The 13470-nt window shown below is 37.2% G+C and overlaps 1 protein-coding gene across 19 annotated transcripts in view; it reads right to left on the reverse strand.

Annotated features, from left to right (window-relative positions):
* The window catches only part of ANKS1B (ankyrin repeat and sterile alpha motif domain containing 1B), a 1251294-nt gene that overhangs the window by 66784 nt on the left and 1171040 nt on the right, over positions 1 to 13470 (reverse strand). For 7 of the 19 annotated variants that reach the window (XM_034934289.3, XM_034934288.2, XM_034934287.2 and 4 more), the window contains 2 exons: positions 4205 to 4333; positions 2150 to 2221 (listed from right to left, as the gene is read on the reverse strand). In XM_034934289.3, coding sequence (XP_034790180.1) covers positions 2150 to 2221; positions 4205 to 4333 — 201 coding nt within the window. Of the gene's footprint in view, positions 1 to 2149; positions 2222 to 4204; positions 4334 to 11037; positions 11113 to 13470 lie in introns of all 19 variants that reach the window. The other 12 variants (XM_034934279.3, XM_024931069.3, XM_034934295.3 and 9 more) reach the window with 2 other exon arrangements.

The raw sequence follows: 13470 nt of genomic DNA on the forward strand, positions 1-13470 counted from the left end.
GCTTCTAAATATATGTTTTTTTCTAAGTTTCATTTTAAGCAACAGACAAGTATTTAACTAAATTATTCTCTACTTAGACTACTAAAATGGCTTTTCTATTGCTATCAGGATGTAATTTCAGATCCACTCAATTTCATGAAATTGACTGAGATTCAAATCATACATCTGGTATATTTTAAATGATGCTGCATGCACTAGGCAATACTGATGCTGATTACCACACCGGAGTAGCTGGTCTCAGGTAATTTAGTTAAGAGTATTAAATCAGAGATGCCAAATTAATTTATTAGACATGTTCATGAATATTTCTAAAATTATTATGAGCCTTGATGAATGAAAACTTTCCCTTTTTCTTATTGTTCATTGGTGACACAAATTAGGCCAGATAAATATTTAGAATACAAGATTTCCAGAATTATAAAACCAGGGAGAACTCTAAAGTGTATCTAGTCTAATGTTCTCATTTTATATGTAAGAAAACAGAGGATCAGGGAAGCAGGAGAATGTAGTGGTTAAAAGCCTGGGCTCTGGAGTCAGACAGACCTGAGTTCCAGTCTCAGATTGGCAAGTTATTCCCTGTGTGACCTTGAGCAAGTTATTCAACCTCTGTAAGCCTCCATTTCTTCATCTGTAAAATGGGGACAATAATTGTACTAGGGGACACTCTAAAGACTCAGTAAATGTTAGCAGCTATCATATTATTTTTATGAATAACAGGTGACTCCTAAGGCAAATAAGCAGCCACAGAACTAAAACTTAGAGTTTCTGATATATACAGAAGCTTGTTTTTTTATCTAAACTCAGTACCTAAGTTAAATATTCACTGGTACTGACAATTTAAGTACTGTCTAACTCTGCATTAAATAGAAGGATAACTATTTCAGTCTTTTTTGCTGTTGAATTGATCAAAATATTAGTGATTACATATTGAAGTCTCAATTTCATGAAGATTCACACATATTTAGCTTTCCATAAACAATGGATATTTCATGTTTACCTTCATAGCTGTTTCAGTGTAATTATATGCTCTTAAATTATTTTCCACCAAAAGCTGCTCATATAAAATAAACAACAAGGTATATTGGCCATAAATAAAAGTTAGGATTCCACTTACTAATGACCTTAAATTTGACTTTAGTTAGATGCTATATTGAACAAGTCTGATATTCTCAATTTGTGCAGTTACTCAGATACCAGCATAGCCTCTATACACCTGTTATGGAGGAAGCAAGAACAAGGGACACACAAAAGGAAAAGGTGGGTCTGCAATACGAGTTAGAGTTGCTTTGGCTAAAACAGACTCCTAGGAATCAAGCAGCCACTAATCACAGATATTTGGAATTGCCATTTTTTTTTTTTTTTGAGACAGAGTTCCACTTGTGTCACCCAGGCTGGAGTACAATGGTGAGATCTCAGCTCACTGCAAGCTCTGCCTTCAGGTTCAAGCGATTCTCCTGCCTCAGCCTCCCAAGTAGCTGGGATTACAGGTGCATGCCACCATGCCTGGCTAATTTTTGTATTTTTAGTAAGAGGGGTTTTGCCATGTTGGCCAGGCTGGTCTTCAACTCCTGACCTCAGGTGATCCACCCACCTTGACCTCCCAAAGTGCTGGGATTATAGACGTGAGCCACTGTGCCCGGCCTGGAATTGTCATTTTAACATTTGCACTTAAATAGTTCATTCCACTCAAAGTTGAATTTAAAAAAAGTTTTAAAAAAACTGAATAAGAAATTGCATAAAGAATATTAGCTTTATATACTATGCTCTTAATACTTCTGCTTTTGATAATTTTAGTCAATTGGTGATGTTTTCAGTAAATATTCTCAGACTATTGAGTGCGTGCTTAAAACCTTTTGTTGTAATAAAGATCATTTTTCTAATCTCGAAAATGATACAATTAATTTTAAATCTTTAAAAATAATTAAGAACAAATATAGTACAAACATAGCAAATAGACATTAACTCAAACTATAGTGAGATAAGTTCAAGTATAAACATGCAGAAAGCGAGAGCACCTTTTTATGTAATACCAATGTGATTCAGCAGACCAACAGATGGAGAAAATAGTAATTTGAAAGGTGGCAATTTGTATCCATACCCAGTATTTAGTATTTCAGCTACTAGAAATAAAGTAGTTTGGCAGACTTACCCGCATTTTTGCACAAGCATCTTGGGTTGATTCTGTCCCCCTAAGCTCTTTTATCAGCATAGAACCTAAATACTAAAATACAAAAAAAATTCAATGATTTATGAAATGGAATATACATATGAGTAATGTTTTAAAAACAAATTGTGGAAGTATTACTGGCTAGGTTTCCTGGCTGTAAGTTGTTGCATAACTTTAAAAAACTGACAGTAACTAATCCTAACAAATAAATGCATTCATAGAGAAAATGCAGCAGAATTAACCATAAGTTCTGGGGGCTGTAATTGCTCTTTATAATGAAACTGCAACATCTTCTAAAGATGCCATCTTTCAAATCATATTTAACTGCAAAATGGGGGCATCTAAAAATGTTTTCCCCTTTTTTGAGGCAGCAATGTCTGCAAAAATAAATCACACTACTATCTCTGTAATTACAGGGTTGCATGAGACAGCTGAGAAGCTAAGCAACATGTCCCCCATTTAGGCTTATTCTGCTGCATAGGTAATTAATGTTAGGCTTTTAGGCAGAGATGCAGTTTTGGACCTTTTTCATTCACAGCTGTGTGCCCTATGGTTGATCCACCTGAGAACGGGATGGGAGGGTGGGGGGAGGGAGAGAGGCATTCTCAGTTGTTTCCCAGGGGAAGAGAGCTGGGCTCCTGGTGCGAAGTGCCACCTGGAGGGCTGAATGGAGCTAGAAGGATGACAGTCTCCCAAGAATTGCCAACTACTTTGTTGTTAGAAGACCAGACCCCATACTGTATCATCCTGGTACAAAATGCCCCTCGTGCTCCAGCTTCTGGCTGGGGCCAAATGGTTTTAAACAAAATGTCTGATTTGCCTATCAACTGACTCCTCTTCAACCTTTTGAAGCTTTAGTAGGGTTTTTGCCTTTTGTCATTCCCCTGCCCCTTGCCCTCCCCCCACCAGCCCCCAAAGAGCGCTATATATGTTTTTTAAAAAAGTGAATTACAATAATTATTTTAGAAGATATCTGATGGACACTTCCTGACAAGACTGGAGACATCCTAGTACTCTGCAGAGACGGGGATGGGAACCACTCTTGTGGACTAGGGAAGTGCCTGACTTGAAGAAGACGTGAGAGGGCACAACAGCAGAAGGCGTGGTCAGGGCCTTGGAGAAAGGCATGTTCAGAAAGGCTTGGGGACTTGGGGTTTGGAGGGAGGAGCCATTTCAATCCTACGGTTTTGGGCAGTACCACTGAAATAAATCCAAAGCTGCAATATAAGTAAGCTTTAGTAAAAGAGGGGCAGAAAGCAGAAAATGAAAAAAAAAAAAAAAGCTCAACTGGTATGAGATAACCACAATGTCCATCTAAATCAAATGAAGGTGAAATTTATTATCTTTTGGTAAAATCCTTATCTTTTAAGTTATCAGGGAAGTTTGCCTGATTGAAATGTTTCTTTTTAAGAGAGGCAGTTTCAATGCACTGCTGAAGGTTCAGCCACTTTTTCTGCTGTCGTCAAGACAACCACCACCTGACCCAAAACCTACAGTATCTTTTGAACATTTACCAGTTCCTATTACATTTCTCAGCTAATTATAATTAATTCCCCTCTTCTAAAAAACTAAACAACTAAACTAAACTAAACCAAACTAAACTAAACAACTAAAACAGAAAAATAGTATAATCTTATTGATGACAGTGAAAAGAATCTGGTATTTACATAAAGTGGCAGACCCAGTGTTTTGAGACCCAGTGTTTGGTGAGTGAGCAGATATATATATATGTGCCATATTTACACTCATTTCCATTTTAAGATTGTACGTTATAACATTTATTTAAAAATATACAACTATATAAGAGGTCACAACAGACCTTAAACTTACAAGATTAAAAAGGTTTTAAAGCTCTAGTTATTTGGACTTTCTCTTTGGATAGAAGGCTACTTTAAGAAAAAGTGAAGAGAAAAACATTTTAAAAATTTCAGTGATGGATATGGATATTTTGGTATATTTTCAATGTAAATGCAAACAAGCTGAAAACATACCCCCTATCTCCACTTAGGCCCAAATACTGAATTGAGGGTAACTTACAAAAGCTTTGTAATCACACGACTGGAAGATAAGCTTTTCTGGGTGATGCTGCCAGTACTGTACCGGGGTAGAGGCTGTGGCTTCATTCGGAGGTCGCAAGGTAATGGAAGGTTCTCCCCAGTCTCCTGTCTGAAAATGACATTTATTCTAGAGGCAATATGAGCAGTCAGCAAAGTTCATTCCCTGTAGCTACCCTGAGCTCACCTTACACACAGGTGCTGTGAATGTGCCAAAATGCATCTGGGTGTCTTATGTGAATATAAATACTTTGGTTATTACATTTTTATATGTATTAGCATATCTCTCAAGGCTGAGTTAATTTTTGAGGTGTGGAGTTGAATTATTCTATTTTTAGAATGACATCCTAAGCTAAGTCACTTTAAAATAAAACACGAAGATATTCATAAATGATTTACTAATCACAATTTTCCATCACAACAGCAAAGGACACACAATCTTTAAAAGAATTTTCTGTTTTTAAACTTGACTGAAATTTTTAGTTTGAATTGCTTTCACATTCAGAACACACAGTTCTATAAATTTCAGTTCCCAAATATGACATGTACTAGCCACTTTGAATAATTTTAGATCTCTGGAGAAATGGTAGTGTAAGCATGATGCTAAACAAAATTTAAAAGAAAAATTTACTAATGGGTGACACTAATTTCTCTCATCTGAATTTAATTGCCCTGATTTAATGACGCTGTCTCGGATGGATTCAGCTACTTTTCTCAGAAAACCTAACGTACCAATGAAGACTAAACAGTGAAATGCCAAGTTCGGTCACATGTACATAGGCATGTACTTTGAGGATTCTGATTCACAAATACAAGCACATTCCCAAATGATGGTATATCATATGATACAGACCTAAAACAGGAGGACCTCCCATCATTTCATTCATCATTTTCCATGAGGTTAGCCTCAACCTGTTTCATCACTATAATAGCTTAATGTGAGCATCTATAAAGTCAAAGGCCAGTGTTGGCAGGTATTTTCTGGGCTCTACTCTGACTTACATACTACACATGAGATATTTCTTACTCTTTCTCCTGGGAAAGATTTGGATTTTTCCAAAACTCAGTTCTTTGTTCTCAAGTGGACATAACTAAAACTAAATAGGGAGATTTCTAGAGTGACTCTCTTCTAACCTAGATTTGGCTATATATAGAACTATGAGAAATTACTTGTCTCAGGAGTTGGAAGAGTGTAAAAAGGTCTCATAAACTCCAAAACCAAATAAAACCTTGGTTAGAGAACAAGTTCCACAGAAGTGCTAGAAAGTGTGTTGACACACTGTGGGATTTCTTAAGGAGAATTTTTAAGGAGTCTAGGACAAGAATGCAAAATTTTGGATGCAGGTGTATGTTTTGGGAGAGAAAGGAAGTTCTCTGCTTTATTAAATTCTTTGAAAGAATCTAGAAACTCCAAAAGATTAAGAACCACAGTTCTCTAGGAATGGCGTACATAGGGTGCATATTTTGGGGAGAAGAACTAGCTCTCCAATTTTCTTTGCGCAGTTTGGACTTACATTAGGTGACATATGAAGTAGCTGCCAATGATAAAAAGCCCTTTCTAGAGGACTTCAGTAACGCACAGGCTTTTTTTTTTTTTTTTTTTAGCAGTGGAGTGCCTGAAGCTTTTCTCCTTGAGATGGGTCACTTCGAATCGCAGAAGAGCAAAGTTAGCATCACGCTATTTCCTTGGCTTCTCACTGTAGTTAGTGTGTGACCAGTTGGAACTCCTTCGGCTTTTCTCTCCCGCTCTGTTCTCAGCCACTCTCCACATTAGTTTTGTTTTCATGGCTGATTTACTTTTACATTGCTTAATCCTCCTATTCCCTGTCTGTTGGTATTTTTTATTTTTGTACACATTTATGGGGTATATGTGAAATTTTGTTACATGTATATTGTCTGTTGGTATTGTTAAGACTTTACTTGCCATATTAACTTTAGCATTTTTGTCTGTTTTATTATCCATCCCTGACTCATTCTTGAGTTTTTCTTTTATATTTATATGAATTTTTAGTTTGTAAAAGTGATAACTGACTGCAATTCTAAAATTAGATTAAGTTTTTCTTTGGCTTCTTATTTTGATTTTTTTTCTTTTCCTTCTTTCTCAAATGGCTGGCTCTTTATTCTCTCTCTGGTCTTTATTTCATCTGGCTGTAACTTACTTTCAAAAAACTAGTATAAAATTCAAAATATAGGATACGTGGATTTCAATATCATTTTGAAGCTGAGTGTAATAACCTTTAAGTGATAACAGCTTAAAACTCTGGAAACATGCAGCTATGGGTTCTTAAACAAAAGCTTTACCCAAATCTATCAAATCATCCTCTAATCTCCCCCATTAAACTTCTCCCTCCTTCTCCCGCTCCCTGGATAAAGCAACAACAACACGGCAAACAGGTATTGTACATTTAAGTCACAGGTAACACTGTTAACAAAACAACAGAAGTTTGCATGCAACTCCGTGGAATGATACAAAAGGAGGATCTGGATGGCTTCCAAAGATCCTTTGATCCAGTGTCTGCTGATGTGACAACTCAAACCAAGCATCAGATCTTCATGTGAACCCTATTACAGTTCAGCAGAGGTAGACCTTGGCCAAGCTCAACAGGCAGTTTTCAAAAAAGTCTGAACACGGCATGAGCTGGTGGTGCCATGAGTTGCAGGGCCAGGGCTGGGAACAGGGCTGGGGATGGGAATGAGCTGGGGGAAGCTAGGGTTATGAAAACATTTCACGTGTTAGTACATTAAGCATGCAAATCATATGCAAATTCATTCTCTAATTGTTCCATTAACTCACACACTTTTATAATTAAACTTTAATGTGAGTTCCATACATTTAAAGCCAGAGCTACAGCCAAATGCTGATCCAAATATTTACATCATCCACATAAGTTGTAGCAGCCATTGTGGGAATAACAAGCCCCAGCACATACATTCCAATCTCGGTCTGGAAATCACTGAAATCCCTTATTTGATAACCACTTGAAGAAATTAGTGGAACATCCACTTAAATCTGTTTAGACAGCGCCATCATCTGCTCTCCCATGACTCCACTTTGTCCAAAATCACAAACCACTTGCTTTGAATTCAGAGTGATCTGATAGGATTTTCCCTAGGTGCTAAGGTGGGAGATAATTACCAGGAAAAGAAATATAATCCTTATTTCATTTTCTTTGTGGCCTTCAAATATTGCTTCAGTCCAAATATTGTCAAATTCCCTACAGGGACTGACTCTACCTTTCTGGAAAGAGACACTGAATTTTATCAGATTTAGTGCTATTTCCAGAAATTCATTTTGAAACAGAGGGAAAAGTGTTCTTAAGATTGAATTTATTAGAAAATAAATTTCTTTTCCGCCTGGAAATTCATCAACTTCTCTCCCCACCCCTGCCTATTTTTTTTTTTTTTAAACTTAGATCTAAAAGTATTTAGAGGACTCAATCTGTAGATGTTAATTCTTCTTTTTGGAATTAATTTAATGGGAATGGATGGACTCCAACAACTGGACTTAACATTACACTGTCGTAAAGGACAGATATGACCTTGGCCCTTGGCTGGGATTCAGCTTTACCTGGTTGACTCCCAGTAAGAACAAAAGAGTTCAGAGAACAAGGGTGCCTTAGGTCTCAACCCTCCTGGCGGCTGAATTACAGCAGGAATGAGCTATGGAGGAATTACGTAGAGTAGTTACTATATGGAATGGAAGAAGAGGTCAAAAAAGAAAGATTTTTGCCCCATACATAAAATCATTTTGAACTTTGAAGCCTAGTGTTAGGTCTTGTTGACTAGTACATTCATATCTACATAATATTTGCATCTCCTCAGGCAAATATTTTTAAATTTAGTAATTTTCCACTTAAAAATGCTTATTAAATATTAAATAACAGACCTAAGAAGTCTTTTGCCGCAATAATGGTTTATAATCAAAGCTTATTTTTAATGAAAAGCAGACCTAAACACAGCTAACAATGCAATATTTAATTAGAATAGCAAAATGAAGTAGGAAAAGTTTAGGGTAGAATTCTGTCATATTTTACATTATTATTGACACAGTGGTCTTTGAAAGGATTCCTTAAGTAATCACAAATGAGAAATCAAAATGATTCAAGGTACTCCTAATAAATGTCTTCAGGCTATCTCTTTGGCACTTAAAATATTTACAGAAAATCTTTCCTTTAGGTTCATGTATTTGAAAGATCTTAATATTCCAAGAATTTTGTCATGGCTTAAAACTTCATTTATTTGGTATTTATTATTATTTTTTATATGTATGCTTAAGGCCTTTTTTTTATTAAGCACACTAAAGAACATCAATTAAACCGAGGAAAATGTACATCATTAGCTCTCTTCTTCAAACTCAAATAAAAACTAAACTTCTAACATAAAGGAAAAATAATTTGAGATTAGAATTTTAAATGGAGAATTGATTCTGTGTAACACGTGTTTGCAACTGCCAACTATAAATCTGTAGTCTGGGTGAGTCTGAAGGACTATAATTGGGCCACATCTAATATAATGTAATTAAATTAAACATTCTCTTATACCAACAACTGAAAAATACAAAAGCATCAATGGGATTTAGTTAAAAAACAAAAAGCTTCACAAAACTCTATACAGAGATTTTTACTGGATGGCAGATTCCAAATTGCAGCTTTTAAACTTTGCATTATTTCAACAGGTGGTAAATAGCTGCAAATTTTTAGTTCACATGCACTGGACACCTACGGCAAATTCTAAAACAAATTGTATCAGGTAGCTGTCTCCCTCCAAAAGGGAAACTGAATATTACATATTCTATATGCTCTGAGAATACAAAGGAAAAACCCTTCTCTATGTTATTTTCTGTCTTTATTATTATTTATTTTTCCGAGATGGAGTCTCCCTCTGTCACCCAGGCTGGAGTGCGATGGCACAATCTCGGCTCACTGCAACCTCCGCTTCCTAGGGTCCAGTGATCCTCCTGCCTCAGTCTCCCAAGTGTCTGGGACTACAGGCATGTGCCACCACACCTGGCTAACTTTTGTATATTTAGTAGAAACAGGGTTTCACCATGTTGGCCAGGCTGGTCTCGAACTCCTGGCCTCAAGTGATCCACCCGCCTTGGCCTCCCAAAGTGCTGGGAATTACAGGCATGAGACGCTCTACCAGGCCTTTATGTTATTTTCTTCTTAAGGAAAAAGTTTCCTAAGGATGTCAGTAGATAATTAAAAGCCATGCTTACAACTTACTTTTCTAACATTAATAGAAAAGTATGGCATTTTCCAAGCCTTGTATTATTCTTTAAAATTTTTAAAAATTAGGATTTAATTGATTTTTAAAAATAGAACCTTTAAAATCTTTTCTATGAGGACTGCTCCCACCTACTTGCTTATAAATTTAGATCTGAATATTAACAAACATTAGTCTCAATTTCTTCAGAACACTTAATGAAAAACTAAAATGATTTTAAAGGACAATTATTGTTTTAAGGTTTTACTTTCAATAATTATGACAAATTTCAGAGATGGGCTACCCAAACATACATAAGATATATGTGATTACATTTACTTTCTGTAATCTCTAAGGCTTTGAAGAATGCTACACACAGCTCTATGCTTATAAATATGCATACATATATTTGAAAGTGAATGTAAGGAAAAGGCTTCCCATAAACATTCACACATAATGAAAGCAGAATGTTGTAGTTGTTCTTTCAAAAAATCTTCAAGAATGAAGAATTCTAGTTTGATCAAATGCAGTTGGTTATACTGAATTTGTTCCTTTAGATGAAAAAGAGCAGAGATGGCTACTTATGAACACATAAAAGCTCTGGTTAACATTTATGAGTCCAAGAGGAACTGCTGGGTCACGTGAACACCAGTACCAGGCAATGTATAGACACCACGGTCCTCAAGAGCCAGAAGTCCCATGCACAGGAGTACATATGTGCCTGATGCAGCATCCCAAAAGGCACTTCACAAAAATGCCCGTGGCATCCCTTCACATGCCGCCCCAAGAATTCTGCTCAGTGATTCTCAACCAAGTGTCTCAACCTCTCAGACAGCAGGCTATCCAATGGGAGAAATTCAAAAGGGTGTGAAAATAAGAATAGTATTTTAAAATATGGAACATAAAACCCCAAACATTTAAATGTTTATTTTCCAAATAGAAATAAACTTTCTCTAAAGTATGCAAAGGTGAAATATGAACATTTGAAAATCATGCAGCTCAGAGTAAAATGGGTCACGATTTCATACAATTTGCAAAGATCAATTCAGTACTGTCAAATGGAAAAAGGCTGAGAACCACTTTGTAGCTGCAACCGTGCCTCTCCCAGCTCACCTCCCCCCACATTTGCATGAAATGTATACAGAATAACATGCAAATCATACTCAGAAATTTCTCACAAGTGAAGCACATGAATCTTTGAGAATCATTAGACACAAAGGGTTGAAGAGTCCATGAATATGGGGAGGTACAAAATGGGGAGGAATAATGCTGATATATACATGTGTGTATATATATATCAATTTACCCTTTTCTTTTTCCTGTAAAAGCAAGTTAACACAGACACCTGGAATGAAAGCCAAAACTCACATGGGACATATTTTAACCATACACTTTAAAACCAAGTATGTTTCTTGTTTTAGGACAATGTTTGCACATCAACTAATCACAAGGCACAGTAAATGAAGTATAATAGACAAAGAGTCTCGGAGTCACCAGACATTACAAATTTTCTGCATTGCCAGGACACAGTACCTATAGCTGTTGACAACACTGTGCAACACAGTACATAGCGCAAGTTCAGGAGAAGAAAAGAACCATTTGTAACCTTACATTATGAACCTGATGGATCGCTGAGAAAGGAAATCCTGCGTTCTGATTCGTCCATATTTCACAGACAGACGACTGCTGATATAAACAGAAAACTATCTTATCTTGTCAATATTTAAAACATGGCAGCTACCAAGGTAGCATCCAGGAAGGAAAAGAGGAAAATAATAAAATGCAAAGAATCATATTTAAAAAACTCAAAAAATGTTTTAGGGTGCTCAAGGTTTAATAATTGACTTCCAAGTCATTCTTTTTGCTTTAAAACATTTTGAGTTGACTAAAAAAAATCATTTATGCATTTATGCAAGGAAAATTACCAATAAATTCATGCCTTGGAAAAAAGCAAACTGTATTTTATATTTGCCGGAAAACCAGAAATACCTTCCCCCTTCACGTCACTACTTTCAGAGGATAAATATTTTCATCAACTTCAAGAAAAACAGGAAAAAACTTTTAACACAGGTCCGATATTTTTATTTTCTTATCTTCAACGACCAAGAGCAAACAGTGCAATAAAATGACTTTTCCTGATTTAGTCATTGCTCTATTTGATAAACCTAGAAGATATTTATGCCTCCAGAGTTCTTACGGGCAAAACTCTGTAGTTAACAAAGGAAGACGTGTCAGCTTGCTACCCAGCACTGGGAGGAGTGAAGGAGGTGGCAGGAAGGAGGCTGGGGCAGGGAAGAACTGAAGTCAGGGAAATTCAGTTCTGTTCCTCAAGCAGAAACCCTTGGGAACAGCATTTGTGAGTCTAATGATTCAGCTCCATAATTCTGGCTCTCCCCCACACCATTAATAAGATAAAGTTATCAGTAATGTTTGCTCAGAACCAAACACCAAACTAACCAGCATCCCTTCCCAGGAGTTACAGCAGAAACCTTCAAATAGACTGACTGAGCTCTTGGCTTGACCCATCCCAAGTTCTGTTCCCGAATTCCATCATTCTAAAAGGCACTGTGAAATTAAATCACAGAAAATGGCAGAGCATGTAAACTTATTAAGCAAGCTCTGTGAGCATCTTTAGCATTCACAAGCAGTCCGTACAAAGATCACTGCAGGAAGAAGGCAAGCACATAACCATAATATGGTTAAGAGGCCCGGCAAAGAACTGTATCATCAGCAAACAAATGATAGAAAAGAAGGCTTATCCCTAGCTAAAAGTTTCCTCACCCCAGAAACGCTCACCAGCAATTTAACACCTCTCTCTCTAGTTACAACTGCATCTCCACACACCCCTACACCTTTGCTTTCCATGTCTTCTGTTAACCAGAGGCTTGCTGGGGATGGACCGTCAGGAAGATAGCCTTCTGTTAAGGAAGTTAGATCCCCAGGGTCTGACCAAAGGCACTTCCAAACACCTTTCACTTAAACCAGCTCTGCTATCCTCAGTTCCCTCTCTAAACTTCATGCTATTTTATACATCCATAGGGGGTTCTTCCTCTTCTTACCTTTCTAGCAAGTTCAGTCTTAGACCCATTCACTCTGTTGGCCTTGTCTCCAATAGCTGTCACCTGATTTGAATGTACTAACTCCATGCCTTAGCTGGATTACCATCTTAAGTGGCATCCTCACCCAGTCCTGAGCTAATTCTTTACACAAATCACATCTTCTGCAACTTTCACACACTTCTAGTGTTAATCTAGTGCTAGAAGTGCTTCTAGCATTTCTAGTGTTAAATAATCCAGAGACCACCTGTCATCTGATAGATGAAGACACAGACATTTAAAGAGGTGAAGTGGCTTGCTCAGGTCACACAGGTGAGTGGCACAATGTGTCAGCCTGCTGGGATGGCTAAGAAGGAGTGTGAGCCTGGTACTGATGTCACCAGAAGGCAGAGGGCCCCTCCAGCTATATACAGCTTGGTTCTACTCACCCTGAAATGAACAGAAACTAAAAATAAAATCCTAAGCCCCCTCACCGACTGAACGGACCCCCTTGTGGCCAAGGGGACCCCAGAAAAACCTTAAAATTTAGTTTCTGACCATGATGGGATGGGAGGTGAGACAAGCCTCATTATACCTCCTCTCTTTCATGGTTTAGACACAACAACTGATCGGAATTAATGTTAAAATAGACATCATAAGAGTGACAGAACAGTCTCTTTGTGGCAATAAGATACCAAATTATCAACAGGACCCGAGGCCATGCCAGGCAAAGGTTAAGCCACGTACCCCTATACCTAAAGAATAAACTATGTTCCAACTGCCACAAGGTTTTTCTTTTTTTCTAGCAGCTAAACAGGTACTGGCCTTAAGAGAAGCAATATTTAAACAATTTGCAGCTCCACCAGATGCTGATTGACCCTTAGCCCCTGCTCCACCAGCCATAACTACAGCTGGACAAGAGATTGATTCAGTAACTTTATCCAAATAAGATCACTGACCATGGACTAGTTCTGGTTGGTCTACAGAGATTGCACACTTGTGTGCCTTC

The sequence above is a fragment of the Pan paniscus genome, chromosome 10 (assembly GCF_029289425.2).
Source record: "Pan paniscus chromosome 10, NHGRI_mPanPan1-v2.0_pri, whole genome shotgun sequence".
NCBI lineage: Eukaryota > Metazoa > Chordata > Mammalia > Primates > Hominidae > Pan > Pan paniscus.